This window comes from Protopterus annectens, chromosome 6.part0 (genome assembly GCF_019279795.1).
Source record: "Protopterus annectens isolate FY-2018-M chromosome 6.part0, PAN1.0, whole genome shotgun sequence".
NCBI classification, from domain to species: Eukaryota; Metazoa; Chordata; order Ceratodontiformes; family Protopteridae; genus Protopterus; species Protopterus annectens.
Window position 1 is genome coordinate 276,439,661 of NC_056737.1, and position 25,206 is coordinate 276,464,866.

The window sequence follows — 25,206 nt, forward strand, 5'->3', positions numbered from 1 at the left end:
TGTCAACAACAACGACAATCATCTATTTCTAATGCTCACACCACTGGGAGGCTAATCCTAATCTCTCACTTAGTTTCTCCTTCATTTTTGTCCCTTTTCGAAACTGCACTTATTTTATAAGTGTTGCAGCATTATAGAAGTAAAATGAATCAACTGTTGGCTTTATTCCCCAGTTCCATTATAATATATCCCCATTTATGTTTACCGTCATCGGTTTTAGAGACTGCACCTCTGATGTTCAGTGACTGTTACATTTACTTAACATTCTGCTTCCTTTTTAAATGTATCTCGTGTATCAACAAAGTGTAAAATTTTAATTTATTCTCTAAACTGCATTTGAATGGTTTGGATCCATTAACATCTTCCACTAAAGGAAGCAGAAGGAAAAAAAGGAAAGAAAAAAGAAAAAAAAAAACAAATGTGGCTCTTATATCACATATCACATTCAAAGCCAAATTAATGTATTCCTATGAGCACGAATCATTGAATTCATTACTGTTTACAAGGTAATATGTTAATAAAAGTGCATATTAGGAACCACACCTCTGATGTTAAGCAGCTGCCAGGTTTGGTTATCATTCTGCGTCTATTTTCTAAACAAATCTTGTGCATAACAGTGAGACAAGAACTTTTAACTTAATCTGTGAGTTATGTTTGAACTGTGAGTGGCCATTAAAGTCTTTCACTGAAAGATGTGGAAGGAAAAAAAAACATGGCTGTCATATCAAGCATTACATTTGCAGCCAAGCTGCAATATTCCTGTCAACCAAATAACACAAATTACTGAAATTATTAGTTTTCACAAAAATAATATGTTAATAAAGGTGCTCACTATGTTCAAATGTGCTTGTTGTATATTCTCTGTTTCATTTTTTATTTATTAGTTTTCTTTTTGTTAACCTTCTAAAACTGACTTCTTAAGCTCACAGGCAATTATAATTACATTAAGTGTCAGTACCTACTCATTCTAAATAATTAAATCATACTAATTAATTCTCAAGCATTTTTAAATAATATATTGTTTATATATTATTCATTTTACTTGACAAGAAAAACAAACTATGTTTTTAACAGAACTATTCAGCATATATTTACTTATTAGAAACTAATGTAACAAGAATGGATTTATTCTGTCCTCTAGCCTTCCCAGTGAAGGTGGTCATTCAATTTATAAATGGCAATTAATTCTGTTTTAGATATTTCCCATATATATTAACCAGATTTATTTATAAGATGACTTTTTTTTATGTAACAATTTTATGTTCTGTTTTCTATCACTAAAACAAACTCAGTGAGTCCCTTATAAGTTCCATATTAAAAGTTTTTCTATTTTCATTGTTGTTACTGGGAGGAATAAGAATCTAAGCTGTATTTGCTTGAGTTTCTGTACATCCATTTCCTTGAAGTTCTTTCCAGAGAAGAGTAGGACCATTATATTTCCATTGCGTGAAAATGTGTTTTTTTTTTGACAAATGAAGTAGCTTTGTCTAATGAATTGAAGATTTTTGTGACATTTGTTAGGGAAAAACTTTACTGTATCTGCATGTAGTAGATTGATTTTTAAATTACTTTGTTTTTGTGTTTTAATCAGTGGCCATTTCTTTCTTTTTCAAGCATTTTCCTTGAGTAGACATTATCAAACCTCATTACTGACTGTCCCAATTTTATTGGAGAATTTAAGGCTGTTTTAAGGCAAATTCTTTATCTAAATAAGTCACAAATCTTACCACAAGAAATCTAGGGCTTGCTATAGAGCTTGCTGAAATGGCTTTATGAACCACGTACACCTCAGTTGTATGACTGTAATTATAACATGGTTACAATAAAATAGTCTAACGTGCTTTGCAAAATGCCCACTAGTCATGCAAAGTCAGATTAATGACTGTTTAAATTAATCATGATAGCAAGGTGAGTCATTTTACCTTACAGACAGCTCCTATATCCAGCAATTATAGCTACTTGATTAAATGTTTTTTTTGTGATAAAATAAGGACCAAAGCAATATATTTAAAATTTGTTTCACAAAAATACACAGTAGCCACAGCAAAGTATTTCACCAGATTAATGACTGTTAAAACTAATCAAGGGCAAATGAGACAGTCACTTTAATTCACAGAGAGACCCCTTTCTAATTACCCAGCAGTCAAGGCCATTTGTTTCCTTTTTGCACTCTAGACATCTAACCACCAGCTTTGTTTCACACAAACAGTAGTAGCCACAGACACATACTGTACACTGCATTCTTACATAAATACACACATACAGGCATGCAAGTCTCCCCCCCCACACACACACACACATACACACACTGAAATCTTTAAAATGGTTTGGTGGTCTTATCTAAAATCTTTTATTAGCACCAAGAACCAAGCAAGTAACTCTTACATAAAGTCCCCTATAAAATTATAGATGCTTCTGGATAAATCACTAGTAGATAGAATCAATGTTTTAAAAATAAAAAATGATTCTGTATTCATTTTTTAATTCAGAACACACTAATGCCACAAATTAATGCATTAACAGTTGCTTGGAAAAGAGGTTTCTCTCAGAATGCTTTGTGAGTTATTAATCTTGGAAATGTAGTGGGGGGATTCTAAATGTTATGCCCACAACTAAACTCAGTTTATCATGATTTGGTAAATTGATACAGATGACATATTTGCATTGTTTTAGATTTCCTGGGTGTATTTAATGTCTGTTGACATACAAAGTTTCTTCTGCTTACAATATAATTGCATGTAACATCACTAATAAACCTAAAAAGCATTAACTTTTCAGTCTTTCAAAGCTTAATCTTCTTCTTTTTGCTATCTCAAGATTTCTCTGTTATTTATCCCCTTTTGCCACTGAAGTTTTCCCATCAGAGTGACCTCAGTGAGGAGAACAGTCTCATAGGTGAAGATGCATGCTAAAGAAGCAGTCAGCACACCCTAAGTGTTGACCCAGTGGTATGTGATCTGGATACTCAGGTTGATAGCAATCTGAACTTTGACTACCACATATCCACAGTAGTAAGAAAATCCTTCTGTGTGACACATCTTATAAGTAAAGGCATCACACCTAGATCTAAGGATGTTATAATTCCATTATTTTGGCACTCATCAGACCGATAATTGAGTACAAGCTCCCTTTTGCATATACCTCACCAGACACCTGCAACAACTGGAGACCCTCTTCATACACAACCTAGATTAATGGATGGGTGACTGTAACTTCACTGCCGGGGTGGCACCCATGTCCCTCCTGGAAAGAGGAAGTTGGTATTAATTACCATAGACCCTTACCTCTGTGAACTTCACTCATCTAAACACTGACAATTGGGGTAACTCAGGATAAATATGTTTAAGCTTGTAAGGGCTCTAGGCCCTTTAGCCTGGTAGCCTTCTATGAACCTATGTACCTCTAAGGGAAGTGACTAATGATAAATAGCCTTGCGTTGTCTCCCGGAAATGTCTGCACTTCTAGATTTTCTTTGCTAAAGGATTCTAGGCTGAGTAAAATTTTACTCTAGGTGGAAAATCTGAACACCGTAAAACATAGCAGCCACCATTCACTCCTCTCTGTTTCTTATGTTAAAAGTTCCTCTGTTACACAAGATATTTTTTTCTACTTTAATTCTTAATGTTTCCTTTCAGAAGCTGCTATTAAAATTGAATCAGTGAGTACCTTAAACATCAGCAAGGCTTATTTATGAGAAGTTGTTATATTACTTAAAGAGGAAGACATTTTTTGTTTATATCTTTAAGAGTTTTCTGTCAGTCCTTATTAAAACTCTGTAAAACATTTAACATGGAAATGTAAATAAGTCCTGCCCTAGGATTTTCTAAAATGTTTGCAGCTCATGATATTTGCCTTTGCAGGTTGGTCATGTAAGGTAACAGAAAGAAGATGTGATTCACATTGAGCTATGGCTACAGTGAGGAAAAAACTCATTATCAGCTCATTACCATATCTCTGAATCAAACACTGAGCTGTCAGATCTGACTTTGCTAGTGTTCTCCCTAACAGCCTATGTATTGCATTAGCAAAGGCATCTCACATACACAAACACACACACACACACACACGCACACACGCACACACGCACAAACGCACACACACACACACACACATACACTCACACACACACACACACACACACACACACACACACACACACACACACACACACACACACACACACACACACACACACACACACACACATAACACTATCAGTTCTATAAACCCCCCAGTGCAATCACCCAGGCAGACAGAAACACACCCACACACACACACACACACATGCATCCTCATTTGTGCCCCTACGGACATGTACACACATGTCCACACCCACATACATACAGTAATAGCCCCACCTCCACATCTTTGCTGAACTAATCTGCACCATAGTACTTCCATAAGAGTGAACAGGTGGCTGCTGTGTTTTACGGTGTTCAGTTTTTCTACCTAGAGTAAAATTTTACTCAGCCTAGTATTTCCAGAATCCTTCAGCTGAGCAGCTCTAGAACTCTAGACATTTCTGGGAGTGAACACAAGGCTAATTTCCATTAGTCACTTCCCTTCACTGCTGCATTAGAATACATATTTACCCGTGTGACTTTTCTAATCACTGAGATCACTGCTTGGGGAAAACTGCAGTATATCAATTAGAAAGGCAGAGCACAGTGCAGAAACCATACAAGCAAAGGCTTTCACCTTACACTAAGCCTTTCTGAATCCCAGCCTTAGAAACCTGCAATATTCATGCTTACAGACTTATCCTAAAATCTCCATAGATTTTAATCATTCTGTAAAAGATTTTTCAAAAGGGTAGTTTTATAAACATGGTTTCATTTAATGTTTTTATGAACACTTGCTGGCATCACTGTGGTCAAAGGAGAACAAGTCCTATCAAAATTGTGAACCCCATAACTGCACATCTTGTAAATGAAAGAAAATAAACTTGCAAGGACAGGCCTTAGGTATAGGCCAAATAGGTGGCCTCCCAGGGCACCTCTCTAGGAGGGCATTTTCAAGTATTTATTTGTTTATTTTTTGTAGTAAAGAAATTATTTCTTTAAATATGTTGAATACAGGAAAAACTGAAGGGGAAGGCAAACTGTGAGAAAAAGGAAGAAAAAAGTAATCTGGATGGTGTAAGTAGACCAGGATGGGGGCGCTGGGTGGTGTGGAGGTGGACACTGGGAAGCATTTTTGCCTAGGGCACCAGTTGACCAAAGGCTGGCCCTGTGCAAGGAAACTGAGTGGATCTTGAAACTTGCTGTAATGTCATTAAAATGTTTAAGCAGAATGGCCTTATAATCCCTGGAATCTAACACGAACAGCTGTGTATACTTTATTCCTCTACTGATCTATATTAACGATATTTCATTACAATACTTCATTTTATATCTTTGTACTTTAAAAGTTGTTGTTCTGAGGATCACGGACTCATTATAATGTCAACAAGAGCCCAAGTGGAACATGGAATATTATATATTGTGAAGTTGCTCAAAGATAAAACCCTAGTGCAATAATACTGCAAATTGCTTATCTTACTCCATTGGGGTAATTAATGTAACTTTTACATAGAACTTCATGTTTAGATAAAAAGATATACAAGTTGATTTTTGTGTTCTCTTTGGCTATGAAACATATTGTGCAATTAACCTGTACCATCTGAATTTCCACTAAATACTTATTGGTTATTTATTGATTCCTTATTATTATTATTTTTTTTTATTATTTTTTTGGCTTGGTCAAGTCTGATGACCTTCATTGTTCAGTGGATTTTTATTTTAGTATTCTTAGTCCTTTATTTGTTACGCAGGTTCATTATTAATATAGCTTTATTTTTCTTACATTAATATCACATTTTTAAATATAAAAAAAAAGAATTGAGAAGCTAAGCTGTGATGTGAGAAACTTTATACTGTATGTTGTAAAATACACTTACCCTTTATTTTTCTTCCAGTTCTTGAATGCACAGCAGTGACTTGGGTAAGACAGCTCTGCTCGCACTAAATGGAGGAATGTACTAATTGAAGGAAGTTTCTTCAGATTCCATGTGCTTTCAGCCATAAGCTCTTTGAGGTTCTCCAATCCTTTTGCTGGGAGAGTGCTCACACCTGTCTGTGAGACATCACTAAGAAAAGGAAAATAAGTATTTGCAAATACTGAATTGTAATTTGTATTAAATTAATTTGTTTACAGGTTCAACAGTAATTCACATTTTAAGATTTATCTCCTGAACATGATGACACTATTTATTTACAGCGATTACATTTTACAGCCAAATGAAAAACATGCATCTAGTGTTACTTTTGTTATAATAATGAATGGCATATCATTTTTATGAGTCAGATTGGAAAAGGAAATGCTAAATTGCTCTAGTTCAACTACTAAAACAATAAGTGAGAAGGTCACTGAAAAAACAATCAGTAAAAACAAAATGAAAACTCCAGCAAAGCTAGAACTTTCACTGAGTGATCTCCCAAACCTTTTGTATCAGAGACACATGGGATATATGCAAATGACCCATATGAACATCAGGTGTTGCAGCTAATTGGCGAGTCTGAATGCCCATGACTTGTTTCATTGTTTTAATGGACAATTTCAGGCCAATAAAGCCAAACTCCACTAGCTGTGGATATGCATATTTTGGCCTTGTTATGACCTTGTCAGCACAGCACAAGCAGAATGTTTGACTAAGCATAAGAAACACAAGGCTGTTATACCCAGCTGATTGTTTTAGTTTGTTGTTTGGGATATTTTTGCAGTGATCCATATTGATGGTCTCTTAACACTTCATTTAGCTCATTAAGTTGATTCTTGATAAAAAAAAAAAAAAAAAAAAGAATAATAAGCACAATTTTATATTTAAAATGTATTTTGGTCCAAACACATTAAGGACTTACATAAGAGGTCTGAGTTATTGTGAAAGACTAAGAGCACTTGGTCTTGTGCAGTACCCTTTGCAGTGATCTGGGAGGTGAGCTTGCTCGGATGTGTTGGGCATATGGGGATAGCTCATTCTAGGGTGTTTGGGGTTGCTGGGAAGTGCTAGAGAGTCATCAGATTTCCTTCGTGGAAATATCTGTGGGAATGGAAGGTGTGCTGAATGGAGCAGGACAAATATTGGTTTGGATATTTTAAGAACAGCCTGGAAACACACCGCATGAACTAGTGAATGGTATTCTGGCAAAACTTGATGGGCATTGCTGCCCGTGCTTGAAGTACTGATATATGTGTATGTAAGGATGGGAATATACTTATAACAAATAAGAAACTAGAAGGGCCTCATAATTTAAAGTCTATGGACTGTATAAACATGCTTAGAAGGAGCTAATAATCAGAATAAGCATTACAGCTTGTGGTCTCCCAAATAACTAAGCAACAGCCAAAAAAAAAAAAAAACAAAAAACAAAAAACACACATAATAGTTATGAAATGTATGAGTTTAGTAAATCTAGAAATAAAATATATAATCGTCATATAAGATGAAGCAGTCTGCTGAATTTAGATATTAAAGACAGGCTTTAATAACATGGGCTTGTGTATAATAACACTACTGTCTTAACTTGTCATAAATGACATACACTACATTGAACATCAAGGGGAAGCATGATGATTTTCTTATGTAAGTAAATATGCATAACAAGTCATGTAATTGCTTTAACTTGAATTGTAGTTTTTGTAACCCATCTTGACCATATATAGTACTTAAGCGGTTACCAAGGTAACTAATGTTTTATACATGATATGAAACTGACAAAGTTGTTCAAGGGAAACAATAGAAGCTTGAACTAGGAATGTCACAGAATGTAACGATCCCTTTCTGAACAAATAGTATTAAATTGACAATAATCACTCAGTTTAATAACATGGGCTTGTGTATAATAACACTACTATTTTAACTTGTCCTAAATGTCATACACTATATTGAACATCAAGGGGAAGCATGATGATTTTCTCATATAAGTAAATGTGCATAACAAGTTATATAATTGCTTTAATTTGAATTGTGGTTTTGTAATCCATCTTGACCATACATAACACAAACTGTTACCAAGGTAACTAATGTTTTATACATGACATCAAACTGACAAAGTTGTTCAAGGGAAACAATAGAAGCCTGAACTAGGAATGCCACATAATGTAACAATCACATTCTGAACAAATAGTATTAAATTGACAATAATCACCCAGTTTAACCTTTGCTTATTATACATAATAGAATGTTGCCATTTAAATCTAAAAACTTTCAGTATATGCCATAAAATGGCAATTTATGAATATGGAAAGGAATCTTATAATTATTAATCACAATAAGTGAATTTGTTGTTTTTAACTTATAATTTCACTCATTTTATAATAAGAAATCAATAGCAAAAAAAAAACACTGTTTGCAGCTGGAACTCACCACAAATAGCAACTGTTTATTGATAAAGTTTAAAAATATTCATTAAGAGCTTTTATCCCCTCAGAATGGGAACTTCATCAGAATACATGACTTTTAGAAAATTCAGTTTATATAACCCTATGTCATGATGACATCACACACACATTATATACATTTAAAGACACAATCTCCATATCAGTACATGAACATATAAAAACATTTAAAATCATTTAAAATCATTCCCTAAACCATGCAAAACAATTTAACATAATCTTTTATCCCTAGCTCTTTTAATTAGCAGGGGTTTAACAGAAATAACTTCATTTAATAAAGAAAATAAAGAAACACTCATAACTTGCTTAAATATAGAGAAAGCCTTTGATTCCCTAAATTGGGACTGTTTATTCAAAATCCTAATGCTATTTGAATTTCCTGCATCCTTTGTTCATCTCCTAAAGAATATATATACAAATAATTTAGCATATGTCAAGTTAGGTCCTTTTTCCTCTGAATATATATATATATATATATATATATATATATATATATATATATATATTACAAAAGGCACTAAACCAGGATGTCTCATGTCACCGATTCTATTTGCTCTGGCTATTGAAATATTGGCAGATTCAATTCGTAACAGTAGAAAAATCAAAGGAATAGATATTTATGAACAATACAGTTCTAAAGTAATGCTATTTGCTGATAACATATTACTAACATTATCTAATACAAAAGAGACATTAGAAGAATTAGATATTAATTGACAAATTTCACATGACTTCAGGGCTCCACTTCAATAAATCAAAATCAAAATGTTTATTTTTAAATAAAAAAAGAACTTCATATTAAGGAAACAAGAATCTACCTTAAAATATCTAGGAATTGAGTTATGCAAGGATAATAATTAATTAATCTAAAAAAACTACAATAATATCATCAATACAATTAAAATCTCTGTGGAAAAATGGAACAAAATAATATTAACATTTGAAGATAGACTACAGTTAATAAAAATGGTATTACTGCTCAAGAGCCTATATATAGCCTTGGCAATACAACTGTTACCAGAAAGGAATATACTTAAAGAAATACATTCATGCCTAACAAATGTTTTATGGTTTCTCAAAAGAAGCATAATATCTTTAATACATCATATCAGACCATGGAAACAGGTAGGATTAAACTTTCCTGATATAGAAACATATATAAAAGCATTAATATCTAAAACAATCTCAGATTGGATAAGTCCAAATTACTCTTCAAATTGGAAATAATTACTAACTGTAATATCAATAAATTAATTTGATTTACAAAACAAATTTCAAATAACAGATAAAAACAATTTGCCATGGCACACAGTATGGATTAATATGCAATATAACCCACTAAAACTCGTATGATTAATTATTACATTGACACATTTAGGAAAATATTAATGCAAATAGAGATTTAAAAGTCTGGTTTGATCTTTTAACACCATTTATAGTCAGAACTTTCCACATAAAATATAGAGAGAAATTATTAATTCCTGGGAACAGAAAGAATTTGTTTGTTTGCTCCAATGTATCAAAGAACTAAAAGTTTTAGATATGCAAGTAATAAAAACAATATACAAAATTCCGCAACATGACTGGCTAACTTTAGAGTTTTCTGTCATATCCATAAGATTTAAGTAGAATAATTAACAATTCTTCATTTAAAGAAATACCTACATTTACAAAATACATATATGAAATCATATATAATGACTTTGACATGGGAAACAGTATTTCAAAATTTTACAAAGTGTTGATAAACTATAAAGCAACACCCAAAAACCTCATATTGGAAATATATAACAAAAGGACATTCAATACAGTTAACTAACGATATTAAAACAAATATCTTATTAACAATAAAATATACATCCTTTACACAATACTGGAAAGTTTTTAATTGGAAATGGTTGCACAGAGCATTCTTAACCCCAGACAGAATCAGTAAAATTAGTTCTTCCATAAAAGGAATATGTTGAGATGTGAGCAAGTGCACAATGCAGATTGAAACCACATTTTCTTTGATTGTGTTAAAATTAAGCCATTTTGGAATGGTATTAATAACTTTCTACAAGCTTTATTTAATGAATCATTTTATTTAACTAAAGCTCTTATTATTAAATGTGAACAAAGGTCCTCATTTGAATAGGTCAAACATGTATCTAATATAGACTATACTTGCCATTTCAAGAAGATGAAATACAAACACACTACCAACTTTGGAAGACTTCTACAGCCTACTGAAGGCCACAACATTATTGGAAATTAAAATTAAAGAACTAAGAATTTATCCAAAGCCCTTTATGAACAACCCTTGGGGAAAAGTCTTATAGTTGATTGACACTATACAATAATTGATCAGACACTCTGATAATGGATTGGACATACTTATAAAGTAACTGTATACATTAAAATCTGTTATAGTGTCAGGCTGATGTAAATAGTGTACATAATTATTTAAGATGTTATGTATAAATGCTATGGAATTCATTCAAATGTATTTGAAAAATAAAAAAAATTTTGAGAAAAAAAAAAAAAAGAAAGGAGGACCATTTGCTGACTACTCCAACTTCAGACCAATAACCATCCTGTCACCATTATCTAAAACATTAGAAAAGTGGATACATTCCCATTTACTTTAATATCTTAGCATAAACTATCCTCTCTCCCCCACATGATATGGTTTTCGTCCCAACCATAGCACTACAACTACCCTACTTCACTTTGCCAATACCATTAATAAAAACAGATATACCAAAAACCTAGTATTATTACTAGACCTATCCAAGAATTTAACATCATCTCTCACTATAAACTATTATTACAACTCTCCTTCTTAGGCCTCTCCCCTCCTCCCTTTCCTGGTTTAACAACTACCTAACAGACAGATTGCAGGCAGTTAAATGGCAGCAAGAATAGTCATCATTCCTATCCATTACTGTAGTAGTGTCACCAGGTCCATACTTGGACTCCTCCTGTGTAACATATTTATAAATGATCTACTCACTGCTTCCAAGCATGCCACTCTTGTACAATATGCAGAGCACACTCATCTGTACAGCCTCTAACATACAAAAACATCAATAAATCACTCAAAAATCCTTTACATCCATAGAATCCTGGCAAGACAACTCACAACTCCTACTTAACCCCCCCAAAAAAGAAATTACTATTTTTCACCCCAAAAACATTATCACAAAGCAAAACTCTTGTCAAAATCAATTCATTAAATAATAATCTGATTGAACAGGTCCTTACATCAAACTCTTAGGAGTTACAATTGATAACATGAAATTTGACCTAAACTTCCTGTTACTAAAAAACTTACAAAAGCTTGGCCTCTTGTATAGGACAGAACCCTATCTAACAGACAGAACTAGAGAAACCATAGCTAAAGCCTGTCTTCTTCCTACCCTACTGTATGCCTCCCCACAAACAAAGCTAGAACAATGTTACAATAAAATAGTTCACTTTACTGCAAATCACTCCTATAGAACTAATCACTGTTCTGCCCTTAAACAAATAATTTGGACTGAACTCCCACATCACCTCCACTACAATCAGCTACTACCAGCTCATACTCTAATATACTACCCTTATAATTATCCAGCACTAAAAGGCATGCTTCAAGATTACCACCCTACCAAAGCCCTTCACTCTAAAGGCAAACTCCTCCTCTACATCACTGAACTTCAAAATGCATTGGGAGCCTCTTTATACTCAAACTCTGTAGCTAACCTCTGTAATGTCCTCCCATATGCTCTCAGACTTCTTAAAAACCAACAGACTCTCAAAATGCATTTAAGAAAATACCTCTCATCATCTTGGCTATACATCGCCAGGATACGTATAACATCTCTGTTTTCTTCCTCCTCTTTTACTATACCTCCGCTCTCCTCTTCTCTGTTACCAGCTATCACTCTGTCTTCACTCGCCCCACCCTCTGCCTATGCCTCTCTTAACTCTTTTACTACTCATTTCATTTACATTTCAATGTTAAATCAACAGCCTTTGTAAATAATGCAGGCTCTGTATTGTGACATCTGTCCTACTGCATAGTTATTTAACTATAACTGTATAAAATATAATTAGCATAAGATGCTTCACTACTTTATGTAGAGTTATTATCTTATCTGTTTTGACAATGTAAAATTTATTTTAATTGCATCCTGCCTGACATTGTTGGTATTGTTTAACTTAAAAGATTTTGTCTGTACTACATGTACTGGAGCTTTTCACCTTGGGCCTCCAATGAAAAGGGGCTTTTGTGCCCAGCCGGACATCCCTGTTCAACAAATGTACAATAAATAAAGAAATAAAAGTAATGATTTAAGAAAGGGATAGGAAAAGGCTATTAGGGTTGCAGAGTATACAGATAAACAGTTTGAAATACACTTAGCTGAGGGTATCAGATGCACTTAAAACATTAAGTAAATACATTGGGAAACACAGGAGGATCTAAACAGAGATTAGGCTAATAGAAGCAGATAGGTAGGGCAGACAGAAGTACAGAGCGCAATACACTTTCACGTATGAATTCATAATAGAATAAGAGTTAATTGTATCAGCAAACCACCAATGAAAGAGTAAATAAGAATTGGGAAATGTGTATTCATGCAACAGTGACCAGGGAAGACATGAGATTTGGGTATGTAGTTTGACTTTTATTCCTGAAAATTTAATGGGAATAATCCTGCATTGCATGATGTTTTTATTCCTGAAACTATGTCATCTGTAAGATTACTAGCAGCAAGGCTTTACATAGCAAAGTTATTGTCAGATATAGTAAAAGACTGGATCATGGCTATAAAAAATATAGGACATTGAATGAATGGAATACTACTAAGGTAAGCAAGATATCTAATACAGTACCACACAGGAAGCTGGTACCGATGGGAGTAAAACTTGTAAGGTGGGAGAAAACTGAATAGAAAATAGGAAACAAAGAGTAACGATTAGGGGGCATTTGTCTTCTGAGAACTCACAGTCTACTTGGGGGGGGTAGGGTGCAGATTTTAGCACTTTTTTGGAACACATTCTATTATATTGTAGGAGAACTGCAGAGTATCAAAGAAGAATGGGTCACTGAGCAGTGGTAAGCAGTTACAGAGAGATGGACAGTAACTGTTAGTGCAAACTACTGCGAGAGGAAGAACTAGGTTTGTAAGAGAATATCCCTGTAGGTGTGCTTCCTTGTGGCATTAAAGATAAGCAAATAAAATGCAGGATTGCCATAGACATTGCAGACTCTGATGTTTCATAAAGGTTACAGTTGGAGCCAAATTTAACATTAGTGAAAGCTCTACAAATTGGTCATCAAAAAGTAACATGCAAATGTAAGACTGACAAGACATGTCAGTGAAATTAATCAAAAAAATGTGTTAAGCATGGTAGAAAGGATTGGGGAAGACCAGTGTAAATGTGCAAGTGCTAAAAGTAATGAATGCAAACATGAAAAGTCACAGCTGTGAGCACAGTGAGTCAGAGCTGTGTTTAGCATGAAGCAGAAGGTGCCATAAATGAAATAAAATGGGACAGTTTACTATTGAATGTAAAATGAAAGTGTTCAAAAATTTAGTAACAGAGGCTAAAAAGTAAGTTTTGTGTGTAAGCAGACAGACCCAGGAAAAAAAAAGCATGTCAGACTTCCATTTTATAGCACTCCAATAAAGCTTTAGATAGACACTAGAGAAAACATAACTGTGATGTCACATGGTGCATATAGAAACATCTCAAAATTTCTGCAGCTGGTCAATGCAGAAGCAAACATTTGAAGCCTGGATATAAGGCTCATATTACTGGGGTGAGTCCTAGCTATAACTAAGTAAAAAGGATGCAAATATGAGATTTGGCACTCTGAGTTGTTGGATCCTTAATTGAGGACTCATCTGAGATGAAACACACTATATGAACTGCAAGAACTAAAGAAATAAGTGCTTATATGTTTAGAGATGTTGGGCTGCTAAATGTGAGCTAAGAAAAATTCAGCTAAAATCTGTTGTGATCTTTCATTTTTGTCACTATGCCATGAAGAGTTTCTCGTTCCCCTTCTCTAATGCAGAGTCTGAGTTAAAGTGAGTGCAACTTCTGGGGTAATTGAAAGGGTTGCAGAACCTACAGGCTGGTGTACTCCAACTGGGGCAGTAATAAAAGAAAAATGTCAAAGTGAAAATCTGTGTTGATTTCAAAAATCTGAATGATGCCTTCATGGGGAGAGATTTATCCTGCCTACCTTAGAAAATATAGGACTCAAGCTAACTGGTACCAGGATGTTCTTCACCTCAGACACATCTAGTGGGAAGAAGTTGTTTTTGACAATTACATTTTGGAATTGCTTCAGTACCTGAAGTCTTTCAGATGAAAAGGTACATTTATTAAAGTTCACAAGGACACAGTGGTAATGATGGATGACATTTTAGTGTTTGGGGCTGATATAGTCACATGATTGGAGGCTATAGGCTGTGCTTCAGACCACTGAAGAGTCAGGGTTAAGAGTTAATAAGGAAAAGGGCTGTTTTGGCAAGACTGAAATTCAGTATTTTGGATCTGAACCAGCAATACATGATGACTTGTTCTTGGGAAATTTAAGGGATGTAGATGTGGGTCTGTGATCTGGGGATCTGTGAGTAGTAAAGAAAGAGCTAAATGGATCTGCAAGTAGATTGTCTATGTCCTCAGTAACTGAATATATGATAGAAGTTAGTATTAGCTCTGTGCAGTATTGGGCTTTGCTTCTGAGGTTTCTAACATAGTTAAAGAAAGCCTTATGGTTGTGTTTTGCCTGAGTGGCTATTTCTACCTCATATCTAGCATTGGTTGACTTCATCAGGGACTAGAGTTTCTTGTTAAATTCAGCAAAATTGTTTTTTGACATTTTGAAAATTATATTTATTATTGCATGCAATGTTTTTTGTATTTTTTTTTATTGTACAGTCTGTTTATATTTGGGCTCTACCATAGTGGTTTATTTTGTATATACTTCAGAAGTGGACAGATGCATCTTTGTAGCTACTCACATGGGCATAAAAAAATGATGATGAAGGATTCCACATACACAGTGGGAAGGGAATGTTGAATTTAGTCATCGGTTTTAGTAGATTGCATAATTTCTGAATACTGATGTATTTGAAGATGCTTCCAGCTTCAGTCTTAGGGAGAATGTTGCTGATTCATGGTCCAATTTGACTAGGGAGGAATTACAACTGGTACGAAACAGACCTGCTCCATATTGGTGAGGGCCAAGTGCAGGATTTTGTTTCCCTAGTTGTTGAGCAGACTAACTGGTTCAGAGAATTTGTATTTGTGAATCCAGAAATCTCTGGGCATGCATGTTAGGGGATGTATAAGTCTCCCAATTGATGGAAGGGTAGTTGAAGCCCCCCTAGGAGAATGGTGTTTGGTCTAATGCACAGGGACTCCATACTAGTTAGGTAGGTGTTATGGATCACTGGAGAGCAGAGGGGGTCCTATACTTAGCTATAATGTGTAAAGGGGGTTCTGTTAATATCAGTTTGGATGTGGAGGAGTTATGGGTTGTTATTCTGTATTACAAGCCTGCAGGTGAATTTTTCTTGTACAGTTATTGAATCATAGGTTCATAGGTTCATAGGTAGGTACTAGGCTATTGGCCCTAGGGCCTATATAAGCCTAGCCAAAAAAGTACCCTGGCTTTCGCCACCCAAGAAAATTATTTTCCTGTGCCCCTGTCGAGCAGAGCCACAGAGGTGATCCCCAGGGTGAATTTCCTATTTCCCATCCAATCATCAAGATTTTTCTTGAAGAGTGCTAAAGAGGAGCTTTGTTTGATATAGATAGGTAGTTTGTCCCAGAGTATGGGAAGTCTCTGGGACAGGAATCTATCTCTCCAGCATGTTCTGTTTATTGTGGTGACATGGTTTAGGTCCATAGAACGTGTACCTTGGAGGGATTGGGATTTCTTTAAGTGGAGCATGTCCAACAGCTCTGGGTTTTGACATAGCTTTGTATGTTAGGCAGAGATCGCCTGTGAGTAGGCGATATGCAACAGAGTAAAGCTTGAATTTTTTTGAGACATTCTGCGTAGGGCATCTGTTTGAGGCTGGTAATCCTCTTTGTGAGGTATTTCTGAAGCCTTTCCATTTGTTGTAGATGTCTTGTGAGGTACATACTAAAAGGGGCATTGTACTCTATAATGGGTCTAATGAGTGATGAGTAGAGGGGAACAATGACCTCTTTTTTCCTGGATGGGAAACCTTTTGTGATGAGGTATGCCACATAGAAGGATTTCCTGACTACTGTGGTGATGTGATTATCAAAAGAGAGACTACTGTCCACCTGTGTCCCAAGGTCTCTTATCACACTTTTGATGTTAAGTAGACCTCCACCTATGTGGTACCTCATGGTTACAGAGTTTTTACTAAAGGGGATGACAATGCACTTTTTGGCATTGAACTTGAGGCCATGGCTTTGACATCAGGCATCTGTCTTAGTGAGGCCCTTTTGTAGGATGTCCACATCATTAGGATTTTCGATTATTTCTCCTAGTTTGCAGTCATCTGCGAACTTCATTAGCCAAAGTCCTTCTGTGTTATTTCGATTATGGCTCCTAGTTTGCAGTCATCTGCGAACTTCATTAGCCAAAGTCCTTCTGTGTTAGCCTGTACTTCAGAAAAGTAGATATCAAACATGCGAGGACCTATGACTGAACCCTGTGGTGCTCCACTTGTCACTGGTCTGAGGTCGGATTTGGAGTCTGCTACTTTGACAGTGTGGGTTCTGTCAGTGAGCCAGTTGACAACCCATCTTGTGGCAAAAATGCAAATTGGTTATACTGGGGATTGAACCGGGAATGACTGTTTACAAAGTGTATGCTCTAACCACTACACTATTGAAACACTTCAACATTTTCTTTACTTCTTTTAGTAGCTGGATTTTCAAATAATTGTCTCTGAAATTATTTTACTTTTTCTTCTGTTATTGGCAACTAAACAGTTTCAGGGAATCTTTAATTTAATTTACTCATTTGTTAACTAACTGAAGTAGTCATTAGACCCTTTTCAGGCATGACCCTGACCACAAGGGAAATGGTAAATTAAGTATATATGGACAGTTTAGTGTTACCAATGAACCAGTATGCTTTTGGAATGTGGGAGGAAACCAAAGGGTTTGGTGAAACTCAGAGACTTTAAGTGAACATGCAAATTCGACAAAGACAGCAATAGGAGATCTTACCAGGACTGAATCACAGATTCTGTAGATATGAAATAGAGATCTTAACCTCTTAGCCACTGCAAATCCCTAATTCTTCTTGCAGTAATTCTTATTTCTGTTTTGGTAGATACAATCTATTCAATATATCTGTTGTAGGTAGCTTTGTGCATGGTCGATATTTCATTTTTAGGTCGTATTTGTGTCGATTTAGCAATATCCTCTATAGTGTCTGAGGTGCTTTGCAGAAGCATGTATTAAATATGCTTTGCAATGTTTATATTGTTGCTCTGTTTGTACTTCCTTGCAGTATATATATATATATATATATATATATATATATATGTGTGTGTGTGTGTGTGTGTGTGTGTGTGTGTTTGTGTGTTTTTGTGGTTCCTCTTCAAAACATCTAATTCTCATAACATCGAAACTCAAAACACTGAGACCATAACATTGAAAACCCAAAACACTGAAAACTCATAACATCGAATTTCATAACGCTGAAAACGTATAACATTAAGTAGTGTATCATCAAACATGTAAATGTTACAGTTTATCTTCTGGTATCACTATAAGACATTGTATGTTTTATTTATATAGTTATTATTTATATAGTGCAGGAATTTGTACAGTTTATATAGTGCTTATTTTGCCAGTCTGTACGTGTACGGTATTAAGCCATACCGGTAAGTGATTTAGACATTATGTGTACATTCTGTATGGTGATGGTGATACAGTGAGGTTGAGAAATTAACTTTTTCCCACTGTAGTGAGATCTTGGAGTTGGTATATTTAATTTACAGGTGGTGTGGGGGTGCAGGGGGCTTGCCCCCTTGCAGAAAAATAGTAAAAAGTGTATTTGTTAGTTTGGTGTTGCTATAGGTGGAGGGGATGTTATTTACATGTGCTTTGTAGTTTTCAATGTTGTGATGCAAAGCTCCAGTGTCCTGAGTTTCCGATGTGAGTTTTCAGTGTTTTTGGTTTTCGATGTTATGGTTTCAGTGTTTTGAGTTTCAATGTTATTAGAATTAGATGTTATGAAGAGGAATCGTGTGTGCATATATAGTCATGGATTTTTTCACAGCCAAAGGCCATACTCTGTTGCTATCAATTATTTCTCAAATTAAAAATATCTCTTTTGCATATCTATAAATGCACTTGTCCTGTATATATAGGCAGCTGGTCTATTTACTGTAAGATTCCCATCTGCTATAACATTCTGATCTTGCATTTGCTTGTAACACAACTGGCTTATTATTTGTATAACACTATTTTAATGTAGGCGTTTCTGTTACTGGTTGTTTCTTCAGCATTTCAAATATATTTTCTCATTCATATCTCCTTTTCCAGACTCCATCTTGCTTCAGTAGCTTTCTAAGAATATTTATATCAGTCATGTTAAATATAAACTTTGCAAGATCCTGAATCATTCCCCAGTATCTCATTATTGGTTGTCTTCTGGTTTTAGCATTCACCCATTTGACATTGTGTGAACCTTGCATTTCAGACATGTCAGTTGTGTTTCATACTTGCTGTTATCTAATTAGAAGTATGCTGCCTGAGTACGTTTAGTAGGTGAATCCGTTTTTTGACATTTTCTTCCTGTGTTACCCCTACTACCCGATCATCTGTTATGTTCACGATGCCTTATCTTGTACAACTTCTTTTAGAAATGCTTCAGTGCAAATGAGATACACAACAGAAGGTGCAACAGTCTGCATTTCTTAAAGGCATAATAAAGATATAAAACTTGGATCTTTTTGTCATCTAGCTTTATCTGCCAGAATCCCTACATGTTTTTAATAATGAAGGGATCATAGCATCTATCCTCATTCAGGTTACACCCTTAGCCATAGCCAATGAGTAATGTTGTTTTAATCACTTTATTCAGATCTTGCAGATGAATACATATATAAGTTTTTCCCTGTTTAACATTAATGACCGTACTTTGCACAGTCTTTTAACTCTGTTTGTTAGTGAAACTTAAGCTTTCCTTTCATTTCAGTTTCTGTTCATGTCTACTCCTGCGAGCTACTGATATATGCATGTATTGTATAGCATGTATTTCTGGCAAATCTAGATATATGTAAATATGATATTCTACTGGCAAGCTATTCAAGCCTGTAAGTATATTAGCACAGATATCTTTGCTGTTGATCTGTGTACATCATTCATGATGGATGTGCAACTCGAAAACTTTTACTGAATACATCTTGCCTGTGCTTGTACATTGTGTATACATTTCATGATACCCAACTTCTCATAAGTTAGGTAACCCAAAATATTAGGTAAATTACTTTCCTTATGCCATGCTAACATGCAAATTGGATTTCATACTTCCTGTTTCTCTTTACATTTCATTAACTTCTGATCTAGTTTCTTTACTTGGTGTCCCTGAATAAATCAACAATGTTCACATTGCTTTACTTTAAGTACCCTTCAGCCTCAATGCTTTAAATTATTTTTAATGACGTTTCTCCACTGATGCCTGTTGACAATCAGTCACTATTCAGGCAGCCACCATGAGTTTATTGGTTAGGTCCTTAATCCCACACTTTGTTGTCTGATAACAGCACCCAAATCAATGTTGAGGTAGTCTATGCCCTCCCCTGGCATATGTATGCTCCCACACATGCACACCAAGGGCTACTGTTACAGTCCTGGGATGCCAAGTCCACATCCTGCAATCCAGTGGCCATTGCTATGCAAGTCTTAAATTACATAAGAGCAGTTTTGGGCAACCAGAACAACCAATTCCCTACCTCCAGGATGGGCAAATCAAAATAAGCTACTTAATCCCATCCTCCTATGCCTGGCTCATCCAGCACCCAAGCTGCCAGATGTACTTGTGCTATTAGTTGTAGTCAGGGCTTCATCCATGCATGGGCTTTAGAACTATTCTTTGACAAAATAATGCACTGTGCACCTATGTCTAATTTAAATTTGGTACCTCATTTATTATTTCTAAGCATCTCTTGGCAACATTTATGATGCCCGTTTTACAGTGTATGTTGTCCCACTGCCTCTTTACTTTCTAATTTCCACAAGCAACTTTTTTTCCATTTACATACTGTCAGCAAATGCTCTGCTTTCATGTTTTGTCTCAACAGTATGTAAATACTTTGAAACATTCTTATTTTTTTCTTATATGCATTGTTGCAGAATGACTATTTGTACCTCAACTTCAGTAGGTCTGATTAAATGTTGGCCATTTCACTTCTCTTGTTTATAATCATGTCAGATATACAAGTTTTACATAATACCACACCAAGGCAAAAAATGAAAACAATAATCCAAGAAAAGCCAGGTAGAAGGCAGGCAGGCAAAACATGACCACGAACACTTCTCCTTAGGACAAACAAATCCATTATTGTTAAAACAAGATAAGTGCTTTTGTCTCAATTTTAGACAATCAAAGAGACTTCATCAGATAAAGAGTTCCACCTCTCGATAGTCTCATACAATAAGCTATTGGCCGGTGTTTGATGCTTCCAGTTTCTAAGGTGCACTAGTTGTGAGTCTGTTTTCATGAGACTATTGAGAGGCGGAACTCTTTAGCTGATGAAGTCTCTTTGATTGTCTAAAATTGAGACAAAAGTGCTTATCTTGTTGTTTTAACAATAAAAGATTTGGTTGCCCTAGGGAGAAGTATTCATGGTCGTGTTTTGCCTACCTGCCTTCTACCTGGCTTTTCCTGGATTACAAGGTTTACATAATAACTGCACCCTACTTCCTTTGCACCTTCCAGCTCTTTTTCCCATCATCATTATTATTGTACATTTTGAGTCTTATTTAACAAATTAATTTATTAGCTAATTCCTTTTATGGTGTATTTGCAATCCTACTCAGTATACAACCTCCCAGCTTTAGATAATGTCAGGCCTACTTCTGTTAAACACTTGCCCTGTTCTGATCATTCCTTAAACATGAGGCTGTTCTGTCTCTTATTACTTAATCATGCAACTGATCAAAATCATAAGCCCTAGTTCTGTTCTTTTGCAGAGTATCAGAAACATTTTCAGGTGTTTTGGGTATATATTGTTTTTTGACAAACCGAATTGCCAACCATATTGATTCAACAATATGCATTTTTTATAATTTGGCGATTCAATAATTTGACATAGACACAACATACACTACCACCACAAAATTGATATCAAGGGGAAATTTGAAAAACACACACCAAAAAACACAAACTTACAACTGAAACCAGGATGCATTTTTTACACCACATATGGTACCACAAATTCTAACAGTATTATGCCATACATTCTGGTAGGATTGTTTGTTATGTAGTTCAGTACTATATAAAACAGAGCTCATGGTACTGAAGTTCTAATAAAACAATTGCTTATTAAATTCAATATTGGTAACGCAAAACTACTGGTGCCATTGTTTATGAAATCCAGTATCGGTAATCACAGAACATAGCATGATAAGCTTCAGTATCAGAAATGCAAAATATACCTTGTGTTCTAAAAGCATCATTTCACGTCCTCCTAACATACATACCGCAAGATGTATTGTTTGCAAAAACAAAGCAGACCTGCATTGAGATAATTTTCTGAAATGGTAGATTACCACATGACCTCTTTATCACACAAATACTTAAAAAAGTTGCTTTGCACATGTCACATTCTGAGTGAGATTTTATTTAGCCAATAGCAACAGAAGGAATTGATTAAATTCTTGAAAGCATAATCCAGAGTTGGCACATTAATGCAGAAATTGGCTATTTTTTCATTATATAAGCACATTAAATTATAGGTCATACTTCCACACATACATTTTCCCTGCCAGTGCTTCCAAAAAGACAATGAGCACAGAGAATTTGCTAAACATGACTTTTATTGCATATCAAATATAAGAGCTAATGAAAGATTATAGTTAATATTTTTATTCTGAAAACACATTCCCTGGGAATCATTACTGCCTATACTAAGTGTACCATTCTTTTTTTTTCAAAACAGGTTTATTGTTTTAACATATAAGAGAAATTTCATAACAATTTTATACAAGTAATTAAAAATAGGTATTATTATAATATTCAACAAAACAACTAAAGTATTTACAAAGACATCCACTACAATCAGATCAATTAATTAAACTAAAATACCATGCTATTGAAATTAAAATTTTTTTAACAAATTTTGTAAATTATCCCATACAATAAAATAAGATGTTTTTCTATTTGTTCTAGTCCTAATTGTGTTTATTTCCATATGGCACACTATATTCATAACATTTTTAAATTCATTGAACGAAGGAGGTGTATCTGAAATCCAATTTCTAGTTATTATTTTCCTAGCCACTGCTAGAATAGACCATAACAAGGGAAGCTTAACCTTAACACTTTGAGGTACAGGTGTGTTGAATAATATAAGAGATTTAGAAATAATAAAATTATCTGTAAAAAGAGCCTGCAAAAATTCATTAATTGACTTCCAGCATTCTTTCAATTTTATACAGTCATAAAACATATGAGCCCAGTCAGCATTAATTTCTACATTACATCTCTTACATAGATTATCTTTATTATTTATTTTATTCAACATCAAAGGTGTATAAAAAGATCTATGTAAAAATTTCCATGTATAAAGTCTCCAGACAATGGAAGACGTAGTTCTATAAGCAGATTCCAATATATATTGTTTATCTTGTTGATTTGGTGGGTCCCCATTAATAGAAGTGAAATAATTCCAGTATGAATCTACACTGTAAAAAGTTTCTTGTCTGATAACTTTATGTATGTATGAAAGTTTACCTTTATCAGAAACTTTATGTTGTAAATTTAATATCAAGTAATCAATCAGTGTTGGAATAGATTCTTTAACAGTTATAGACATTAAATCTATTTTATTAATGAGATGTTGTCTAAAGGTCTGAACCTCTAACCAGCAAGTTTCTCTTAGATCAAATTCTTGTTTTAAGAAATCTAGATTTTTAACTTTATTATCAGATATCAACTGATACCAGTACTTTAGATCATTATCTATAGCTAAATGAGTTCCTTCAGAAGTAGATGACAAAAGCATACCCTGAGTATACATTATAGGAAATACAATAAAATTCCATTCCCTATACTTAGGGTGCATGAATATAAAGTTATGATAACTAATAATAATATTTAATGGGTAACAAACCATATGTTTAGGTGTAATAGGTGAAGTACAAAATTCCTTTAGTAACCATAACATGGAGTTATTTACAATCATATTTTTATGTGTTAAGGAGATTTTCATGAAGTGCATACTAATTAGCTCCCAATAATCTTTCCATTTTGTGACATATGACTGATCTATTAATAAAGTAATAACTTTTACAATAGAAGAGATAGTATATAAATTAAAGTCTGGAAAAGAAATACCCCTTGAGACCAGCTATTAGTATGTTTCTTTAATGCAATCCTAGGTCTATTAGGTGCCCATAAGAAATTTAACATTAGTGTGTTCAGTTTCTTGATAATTATTTTTGTAGGTGGAAGTATTATTGATTGTATTAAGTATAAAATCTTGGGGAATATTATCATTTTAATAATTGTAAGTCTCTCCTCCATAGTAAAAACATATTATTCCAGGTATTAAAAAGATTTTGTATATTAAGAAAACAGGTATTATAATTATTATATATAATAGATTTAATATCTTTAGATAGTATTATACCTAAATAAGTTATCTGACCTGAATTGGGTACATATTTAGTAAAATCACTAATGAAAATATTTTTTCGTGTATATATAGATAGTATTTTAGTTTTTACTTCATTGAATATTAAACCAGAAATACTTTTAAAATTCATCATGTTATCAAATAGAGACTGTATAGAAGAATTAGATCCTGCTGATGTAATTAGAACATCATCTGCAAAAGTTGAATTTTGGATGTTGTATTTTCATCTATTTCAAAACCCTCTATGTCAGTACTGTTTCTGATCAAATTAGCCCAAGGCTCCATTACTAAAGTGAATAATAGTGGAGAAAGTGGACATCCTTGTTTTGTACCTTTAAGAATGGGTATTGTTTGTGAAACATATGTTCCTACCTTAATATAAGCCAACGTTCCTTTGTATAAATGTTCAATTAGATTTACAAATGCATCCGAGAAGTTTGTGCACTTCATTAAGGTAAACAGATAGTCCCAACTTACTGAATCAAATGCTGAACTTATATCAAGACTAATAAGTGTTAAATCTTTCTTTTCCTATTTGCAAAATCTATTAATGTTAAAGTTCTTCTTATATTATCAAAAGTTTTTCTATTTACAATGAAGCCTGTCTGATCTATATCTATAATGCCGGAATGATTGTCTTCAATCTATCAGCAAAGATATTCATAAACATTTTATAATCAACATTAAGTAATGAGATGGGCCGATATGAAGAACATCTAGTTGGATCTTTATTAGGTTTTAAAATTGGCGAAATAAATGTATATTGCCAAGATGGGGGCGTTATTAACTCAGTTTGGGCCAAAATAAAAACCTTATGTATTAATGAATATGTATTTTTAGAAAGGATTTTATATATCTCTGGTATAATACCATCATTACCCGGTGCTTTGTTTGATTTAAGCTTATTTATTTGTGTAATAACTTCTGT

The 25,206-nt window shown here is 34.2% G+C and overlaps 1 protein-coding gene across 2 annotated transcripts in view; it reads right to left on the reverse strand.

Moving 5' to 3' along the window:
* The window catches only part of TSHR (thyroid stimulating hormone receptor), a 1,235,241-nt gene that overhangs the window by 85,004 nt on the left and 1,125,031 nt on the right, over nucleotides 1–25,206 (reverse strand). For both annotated transcript variants that reach the window (XM_044074034.1, XM_044074033.1), the window contains one exon: nucleotides 5,939–6,127. In XM_044074034.1, coding sequence (XP_043929969.1) covers nucleotides 5,939–6,127 — 189 coding nt within the window. The remainder of the gene's footprint in view (nucleotides 1–5,938; nucleotides 6,128–25,206) is intronic.